At 37.5% G+C, this 9,419-nt stretch overlaps 1 protein-coding gene across 1 annotated transcript; it reads left to right on the top strand.

Moving 5' to 3' along the window:
- The first annotated feature begins 1,125 nt into the window (after positions 1–1,125).
- Positions 1,126–8,203, top strand: SELENOK (selenoprotein K). The gene is made up of 5 exons (XM_081321111.1): positions 1,126–1,273; positions 1,911–2,001; positions 3,751–3,828; positions 4,850–4,939; positions 6,549–8,203. Exons 1-4 carry the CDS (start codon positions 1,255–1,257, stop codon positions 4,932–4,934), a joined length of 273 nt encoding a protein of 90 aa, XP_081177237.1. The 5' UTR covers positions 1,126–1,254; the 3' UTR covers positions 4,935–4,939; positions 6,549–8,203.
- Positions 8,204–9,419: the final 1,216 nt, after the last annotated feature.

Raw genomic sequence — 9,419 nt, 5'->3', positions numbered from 1 at the left:
ACCCAATGCCACTGCCATGAGCCCAGGAACAGGTCGGGCGGAGGTAGGGAACTGGTATACTGGTTTCTTGCCATCGCCCGGCTTGTTCCGTGGCGTCATGGCAGCAGCATTGGGCAGGAGGTGGCAAACAGCTGGTTTCAGCGTGACACGGCTGTTTGCCACCTCGCATATTGCACCCAATGCTGCTGCAATGCGGCTCAGCCGAAAGCGGCCATGGAACAAGTGGGGCAGGTTCCCCCCTCACCTGCCCATTCAGCTGCAGCAGGGGTCCTCAAACTTTTTAAACAGGGGGCCAGTTCATTGCACCTCAGACTGTTGGGGGGGCAGACTATACTTTGGGGGTGGAAATGACCACGGGAGACTGTGGTCATCATAAATAAGAGTCAGCTGCAAAGCACCTGAATTTTGATCATGTGACCGTGGGGTTGGTGCAACGGTTCCAAGTGTGAAAAAAGGCTCAAAAGCAGGATTTTTTTTGTCATAGAACACTCAGAACAGAGTTCCGGCACCTTTTTTTGGATGGAACCTTATAGGGTAGGCAAGGCGGGTTGTGTGACGTGTGAGTTCCGGCACCTTTTTCTTTTACAAAAAAAGCACTGGTCACAAGTCACTTTTTTCAGTGACGATGTAACTTCGAACAGTCAGTAAATGTTGAGGACCATATAATACAGGGGTCTTCAAACTTGGCCCTTTTATGACTTGTGGACTTCAACTCCCAGAATTCCTCAGCCAGCTTTGCTGGCTGAGGAATTCTGGGGGTTGAAGTCCACAAGTCATAAAAGGGCCACGTTTGAAGACCCCTGATATAATAGATTGAATTTCAGGTTATCTTCGCGATTAGCAGCCAAAAACCTGGAAGGAACATCCAAAAGTTTTCTGGAAGCAAAATTTTTGTCGTCCGACCGGTGTATTCCTTCGATCGTGCCTCGAACATTTATTTATGCCAGGCAGAGATACAATAAGGTAGAAGAAGCATTTTTAAAGCCGGGCATTCGACTCTCCTTTTCCTTCAAAAGCAACAGCCCTTCTGCATTTCTAGCTCTATACTCCTGAGACAAAAAAAAAGATGAGGGGGTGGGAAAGGAAGCGTCAAAGCGACAATTGACGCCAGTGGCCATCCCAGAGCTCTCAGCCAATGGAGTCTTCCCAGCGCTGACTTCCTCGGTGAAGGGGCGGAGCAAGAGAGAAGAACACCGGAGGGGTCGCTTCGTGGATTGTCGGGCGCTCTCGGGGCGGAGGCGAGGCGGCGTAGCGATGGTTTACATTTCGAACGGTGAGAAGCGGAGATTTTTGACGGAGGGGGAAAGCCGGCATCCCGGGGAGGGGGAACGTTCAGGTGTCTCCGCGTTCTGTTTTGCCCGGCTTTGATCCCGAGGGAGAGCGGGAGCGTAGCAAAGGCGCAACACAGCCTGGTGGGACAAGCTTCAAACTGGCCGCTGCTACCTTCCTCTTGGGCAGGGGTCGGCAACCTCGGCTCTTTTATGACTCGTGGACTTCAACTCCCAGAATTCCTGAGCCAGCATAGCTGGCTCAGGAATTCTGGGAGTTGAAGTCCACGAGTCATAAAAGAGCCGAGGTTGCCGACCCCTGCTCTTGGGTACCAAGTTGGGCTGGAGTCCACCCAGCAAGACGTACTGAAAGGAACTCCCGGGGATCCGCTGGTGAAAAGGTCACTCTTAAAGGGGGGACCGTTCTGTCTGCAGTATCCTGTCCTTTTTATTAAATGTCTTTTTTTTTTTTAAATTGGTCGCTTCTGGAACTATAATTATTATCCTGATCAACGAAAGGAATGGGTGTGACTGGGTTTATAAACAAACTTTGGATTAATAATATTGTAAGATCAGCTCTTTTGTATATGATTATTGCCACTATTTTTCCAAAATAGTCGTAATTGTTGTTCTGGGTTGTAGGACAAGTTTTGGATAACCGGAGTCGGGCTCCATGGAGTTTGTCATCTATAACTGACTTCTTCTGGGGAATAGCAGATTTCATAGTTATGTTGTAAGTGAAGTTTTTCCCTCAAATTCAAAAAAAACACGAATTACACAATTTCCCTTTGAGACACTTCAAGCCTGAGTAGATTATATAATTGATGTATTTGTATATTTGTATTATATACAAATGTATACAATTATATACTGTATATATAATTGATGTATATATAATTGTATATATAATTGATGTATTTTACAGTTAAATTTATTTAGCAAAACGTACATGGAGTAGAAGGATCTCATTGCTCTTGTGGAGTTTTTGAATAAAATTGATAAAAGCATATAGTCAATGTCAAGAAAAAATGTAAAAGGAAATTAAACACAAGGCTGAATTTTCAGCAATAATTTTGTAAGATTTATAGAGTAATTTAGATATATACAAATAAATACATAGAGTTTCTCTATGTACAGAATTCCTTGTATAATAAGATTTTTTTGGAAAAAAAACCCTAATTTTTGGAGTATCCTTGAATATCAGGAGAAAGCTGAACTAATAGTTGTCCCTCAAACTGGATAGTGCTTGTAACAACTCTGAATCCATATTTAATTAAAAGACCAGATGAATTAAATAACTTTAAAATGAAATTTCTAACATTCCTAATTTCTAATATTCAAAAATGTTTATTTATTTATTTTAATTCGCTGTTCCTTAAAAGGTCAGGCTTCTGCCATTAGGCAATGTGAAAGTGCTTCCCAGCCTTGATGAGTGATGAGAAACAGCAGTGGAGACAAAGAATTGGGCAGCGTGGCTTGGGTCTGCATTTCGTGACAATGTTTTCTGATCCAGGTTCATATTTCCTCATGAACAACAAAGTGGAATTCAGCTACTGTTATAATCCATTTATATATGGAATGTAATGGTAGTATTATTAGTTAACCTATAGCTCCGGATGGCGCCCAATCTTCACTCCTTTCGTCACGATCTCAAGACGTTTTTGTTTGTACAAGCCGGCCTAGCCTGATGGGGGATTGGTGGGTTTTTTTATTTTTATTTTTTTTATTCTTGTATTCTTAATATTATCTTTGGGGTTTTATAATTGTAATATATTAATTGTTTTAAAATTGGGCAATTATTTAATTTCCTTTTAATATTTGTAACTCTGTATTTTATTCTTGCCCTGTGAACCGCCCTGAGTCCTCAGGGAGAAGGGCGGTATAGAAATATTATTAAATTAAATTAAATTAAATTAAATTAAATTATCTTGTCCTCCACAGGCAGTGAAATGTCTAGTGCTGGCCTATGACCTATCAGTTTTCAATACCATTTAGATGTTATATATTCTAGGTTTTTGGACATTTTAGCTATTCTTTTTCAATTCAGCAAATGAAGAAATGGATGATGTAGTGAAACATTAAATAGTTCCATCCAGAAAGAGCTATAGGTTAACTAATGCTGGGTTCCACGAGTTGTATTATATATTAACTATTGTCCATTGTCACGCAGTATTGGAAAATTGTGGTTTTATATAGGATAGTTAAGTTCATTTATTTAAGCCTTGCGTTATAAAATTAATTTAGCTGATTGTGTCACATTTAATTGTCAGCTTATAAATTTTGTATTTGGTTTTGAGGGTTCTGCTAACAACATTTTATTTTCAGTTCTATTTCAATCTATTTTTGCATTTGGAAAATAAATTTAGAGCAACCAATTGCTTGATCTTTAGCACTGGTTATTTTTAAAATGTTGCACATAGTTCTAGAAATACTGAATATTTCAGATCTTTCTTATTTCAGTTAACAGAGATTTTCATTTTAGTTTTCAGAGCATTATTCACCCAGATTTGAGGAGAGGCTACACATCTTCCTCTTCTTCAAGATATGATGATGGAAGAGGGTACTGCTTTTTTTGCTTTAATTTAGATGACATACAATGTGAAAAATTGGAGTGCAATGGTTAAGTCACTGTATTTTTTAGGATTGTCTACATATTTATAAAGCTTAAGCTCTTCTCTAGTATCTCCATTATAAATTCAGTTTCCACACTTAAGTATACTTGAGTTTGAGTGCAAAAATGATAAAAAATGCTTTGTTACATTCATCAGATTATGTCTTTTAAGATGCAGAGCTAAATTCATGAAAGACCGGGCTACACAATTTTGTTTGCTTGCTTCCTCCTGCCAGGAGAATTTCAACTCTGTTCATGGATTGTTTGTCGTCATGTTTATAGGAAGTCTTCATATAACTATCGACCTCTCCAGAGTTGCTTATAATCAAGTTCTGGAATTTTGACAGATGCACATACTCCCATGATCACGTGTTCAATTTTGGATGCTTGGCAATTGGCTGCATTTATGGCCCTTTTGGTCACATAACTATTTTTGCTGCTTTTTGCCATTTTCTGGTATTTACTTCCTGTTTCAGCAAAAAATGCCCATTGAAGAAAGCTGCTGCATTAACTTAGTGACCCATGGCAAAAAAGATTATAAAATTGGGCTGGTCAAGTGGTGACTTACTTAATGACTGCCACAATTTAAGACCATAACGACAGAAGAGAATATTTGTAGCTCAGGGATCCTTGGCATTCTCTGAACTTATTTTTTCAGGCTCGATTATGGTTGTAAGTCACTACCCTGTCCTTAACTCTGATTTTTGAAATTTATTTTCTAATGAATCAGTTATAAATCATGAGTTATTTGGGTTTATCCCGTTTTGGAAAAGAAATCCCTGTTGTCTAATTCAAAATGTTACAGATGGGGTTATCCAAATATAATCATACGTGTTAACAGGTGAATAGCACAAATGACTGTATATGTTGTTCACATTAAATCAGTTTTCAATCTACATTACTGTGATGCCCAAATGTGGCCACAGAAGTGAGAATTACTGCTTTTTAAATTTATCTTTGTTTCTCTTAGACCTCCAGGATTTCCTCGTCGTAGAATGGGTCGAATAACCCACTTTGGAGGTCCAAGTCCCCCACCAATGGCTGGTGGCGGATGAGGAAGGTAGCCCATCTTTTTCTTAAGATGCTTTGCCCAAAACTCACATTTGAATTCAGCTCAGAAAAATCATAATACTAGAATAATCTTACTAGAATAATCTTGCAGGATTTTAAATACTTACAGACCAAGTGGATGAGCTTTTCTGTTTCATTTTTATCCTTATTCAAAAAGGCAAATGTATATTATATAAAATAAGATTTGAGATTAGGAAAAATGGGAATGGATCTATCTTATATGTATAATAGCCTATGTTTCCTAGTATAGGTAGTCCTTGTTTAGCGACTGTCTCATACAATGGCCATTCGCAGTTATCATGGCGATAAAAAGTAATTTTGCAACCCAATCCTTGAATTTGTCTTCTTCACAGGTCTGTAAAGCAAAGAAAAGCTGAAGTAGCAGAGTTGCAGTTTCACTCAACAACTGCTTTGCTTAATAGTGGTCCCAGTGGTGGTTACTAAACAAGGACTACCTGTAATATATTCAGTAAAATAAATTGACAAAGAATTGCATGGTACTCCCTTTCATTCTCCAACCATCCCCTGCTGCAGTTTCCCGATTTTGGCCACTCTGTATTATATACTTTTGAGAATATGTAGAAATATACCGCAGGTACACTGGCAAGCACTGAGTACCATGATGTTCACTGAATTATATATTACCCTTGTTAGAAAATGACAGTATTTGGGATGTACTTAAAGCTCTTCAGTAAACAACACTGTTCTAAAATGAAGGTTACTCTTTAATCCGGTTCTAAATTGCTATCATGCAATGTTTATCTTTTACAATCAAAGAAACATCAATTTAGTTTTAAGTGAATTTACATTTGAGCAACTTTTGTGAGAGAATGTAATGTACAAACTTTTCTTTTTTTAGAATTGTGAAGATTAGTTATACAGATAAAAACTAATGCAGATTACAAAAAGTAAAATAATAAAAAGAAAAAATAGAAACTACAGAGAAAAAAAAGGAAAAATAGACGAGAAAGAGCAAGAATATAGCAAAGAAAAAGAAATAGAAAAGAAAGTAACTTCTGCCTTTGTCACAAGTATAAACAATTTTTTACCTATCATTTTCTCTAAAAATACAGCAAACTATCTTCATTCTACATCTCATCTTTTATCTATAAACGGAAAAAATCTCATTATCAATTTACATTTGAGCAATTGTTTTATGGGAGGGAGGGCAAAGAAAATCTTATATCAGAACCATTTACTAGACTTCTTCCATTATGGAAATTTTTATTATTCTATTCTATTACAGTAGCATAGCTAATTCACGTTGAATACCCTAATATTCAGTTACATTTCAAATAACATTGGAGATTCAATGTAAGTATATTTCAGTTAGCACTAATATTCTACTTAGAAGTGTGTAAGATCAATGTGATTGTTTATCTCCTTTGAAAGTTTACTATTATAAATTAATATCTGAAAGACTTTCAAAATAGATTTATCAGAAAGGATGTAGAAAGTGTATTGCTATATAAAGTAAAGTAAGTTTAGAATGGCCTTTTCAGCTTCTGGAAATATTTTATTAGATAACAGCTACCAGTAACTCTGAAAAGAAAAAAACACCTAATACCTTAATCAATTTCTCTTTTCTTTCTCCATAGGTAAATGCCTGCTTTAAGAAGCAGGCATAAGACTACATATTTGCACAACTAGAAGAACCTGATCAAGAATGCAGCAAAGGGATCTGTCTGAAGGTTGCAAATGTGTGTCTAGGTGATTTGACTGCTCTGTGAATCAGCAGAACAATGAAGTTGTACTGGGAATTCCATTTTCTAGGATCCAGTGTAACTGAAGTGCAGTTCTATTAAATGCACCTGTTTACTATCTGTTTTAAGCCTTTTGTATAGCTGATGGATATTTTGTGGTAGTTGTAAAGTTATGGAAATATATGACTTTGCAAAATACTGAGTTGGAATCATTTAATTGTTATAAATATATTTTAGAATTGGAAAAATTGTGCACATGGAGACTTAAAAAAGGATAATCTCAGAATATGTATGTTAAGATCAGGAAGAAACCGCTACAAGCTTGAACAAGTAACATCCCACTGGATCTATATACCTTAAAATGCTTTTGGTGAGATTATTACAAGTTCAAATTCTTTTTTTTTAATCTAATTTTAATCCGCCCTAGCCGCCACCACCACCACCCCAAGGTATCTCAGATATTTTTTAAGGGAAATGGTGTCTTGTGTTTTGATTGTGGCTTAGTCAGCAAACCATCTATGGACATCTAGCTAATTCAGAACTATAATTCCCATTGTTTTCCCCCATAAGCTACACCCATTATCTGTGTTCCTTATAGGTTATGACCTGTTTCATTTTGACCTCTCAATTGCCATGTTAAATCCCAAATGTAAAAGCTGACCTTACACTAATTTATGTATACAAATAAATTTATAAATAAAAATACATTCATCATGCTCGTTAAACCCTCACACTAAATCCCAGTAACTCTACTTATTTGCAAAACCTATTGCTATCCAAGAGTTTTAGACTTCAACTCAGTTCCCCTTAAGTGTCGATCTGTTTATGTATGGGAGTCAAAGTCCAATTCATTTATAAGCACCATTATACGGGTGAAGGTCTAAAGGGTTTTCAGCATGAAATTTAATTCAATTTCATACTGGAAACTCCCTTCTAAAAATTTTATTTCTTAAGTAAGTTTCTTTAACAGAGTAGTATATTCTGAGATTTTTCTGTATTTTTCTGCCAGCTTCTGTATATTGCTCTTTTTTATGCTGAATATTGTATATGACTTAGTGTTTAGAAGTTGACTGGATGTATATAGAAAAGGATGCTGCTGGCAAGTGATGGAATATACTGTATTGCATAATGATTACCTATATTTAAAAGTGATATAAGCCTGATTTTAAAAGGGACCATTAAAGAGGCTGGATAAAACATTTAAAGAGTGCTTTGCAAAATATATTGGCAAAAATAAGGCTGGTGCCCCCTGCCTCTGAAGTGCTAAAGTCGTACCTACATCCTTGAGAGAGCTGTTCCAAAGACTGCCTCTGGCTGTTTGCACACGCGGGTGAAGGTACAGCTGTGCCAGCAGTCCCAAAGGAAATGTCTGCATACGAATACAGTACACAGGTGGTCAACCAGGAAAGCAACCTACCAGGCTTTCCAAAGGAGACAGCTGTTTTTTCTGCTTTAAGAAATGAGCTTTGCTGTGTTAGTGCATTTGTAAAACATTTCTTTCATATGTGCTGTACAGCCTTAGGAAACTTTAATAAATTTCAACAAAGATCTTATAATTTTTCTCTTCTCTTTTAAATATGATGATAGAGGTAAGGGTGTAGATGCCATTCTTTCAGGAATTCTTTGTTTTTTCTTCTGTGGCTTAAAAAGTGAAGCAGGGGACCTGGTGGGTGCTATGGGCATTTTAGCAATAAGAGGTGAACTGGCTTGAAATAGTGACTCAACAGAAGAACAACAGGGATTTTTTCCCCCCTTAAAACTTGCAAGAAAAATTGTGTATTTTTCTAAAGGCAGAAACTACATTATTTGCTCACAGCTGGTTCCTATTATTTAAAAAAACTATCTTGGGTGAAATACCAAAAACCCCCAAAATTCAGGTATTTGTGAATAGGGATGTCCCAAACTTTCTGTTCATGAGCCATTTCATGCACAGAATTAACATGGATACAAGTTTTAATTATACCTGTAACAACATTTTGTATTTGTGAAACAAAGTTTTGTTCTGGGTGGGAGGGGAAATGGGAAAAGTGAAAAAAAAAGCCTGAAGGGAGGAACTGGGAAAATTGGTGGGTGGGCAAGAAAAGACAGGCCAACTAGATTTGCTACATTGGGACACTGAAAGTGATGAAACGGAGGTACTGAGAATGCAGGAAGCAATTTGTTAGATGGGTTATGCTAGGTACCAGTAATGACAGTTAAGCAGAACCTCCAGGATGGTGTAGTTTGGTTTGAAACCAAACAAATTGGCATTATGGTGCACGCTCCTACTTAAAAATCCATTTCACTTCTTAACTTCAGCAGCTGAGTTCACACTATCTGCTAAAGTTGTGCTTCTCAACCTTGGCCATTTGAAACTGTGTGGACTTCAACTCCGGGATTTCCTTAATATTGGCTGGGGAAGTCGGGGAGTCCAGACAGCTTCAAGTGACCAAGGTTAAGCAACACTGAACTAAGGCAAAGCCGAGTGAAATATGATTATACTTTATTACAATGTCTGTGGACCACTTAATGAACCCGGTTTTGGGCCTCCCCAAAAGTAAATAAGGCCAAGCATTTGTTTCCTTTTTCATTTCAGAGGCCCAATGCTTTACTTAAGCCTGGCAGGTGACAAAAGTCGTCAATTTCACCTTTTGTCAAGCTGGGTTGTAGCTTCACCCACTTTTAAAACAATGCACTCCTTGGAGGTGGCATCAGTTGTGTATCCGGCAACAGAAGGGCCGCCCCTCTGAGCAGCTTTCGCTGTTTTGCTGTACCTACGAAAAGGAA

Source organism: Vipera berus (assembly GCF_964194415.1).
Source record: "Vipera berus genome assembly, chromosome: 2".
NCBI lineage: Eukaryota > Metazoa > Chordata > Lepidosauria > Squamata > Viperidae > Vipera > Vipera berus.
Note: the sequence above shows the minus strand (reverse complement) of the source record. Positions and strands in the feature narration are given on the sequence as shown.

Excerpts from the sequence above, each read along its gene's own strand:
- SELENOK (XM_081321111.1), top strand. Across the intron at positions 2,002-3,750 it reads GCAGATTTCATAGTTATGTT|TTTTCAGAGCATTATTCACC; the intron begins GTAAGTGAAGTT and ends TTTTCATTTTAG. Across the intron at positions 3,829-4,849 it reads AGATATGATGATGGAAGAGG|ACCTCCAGGATTTCCTCGTC; the intron begins GTACTGCTTTTT and ends TGTTTCTCTTAG.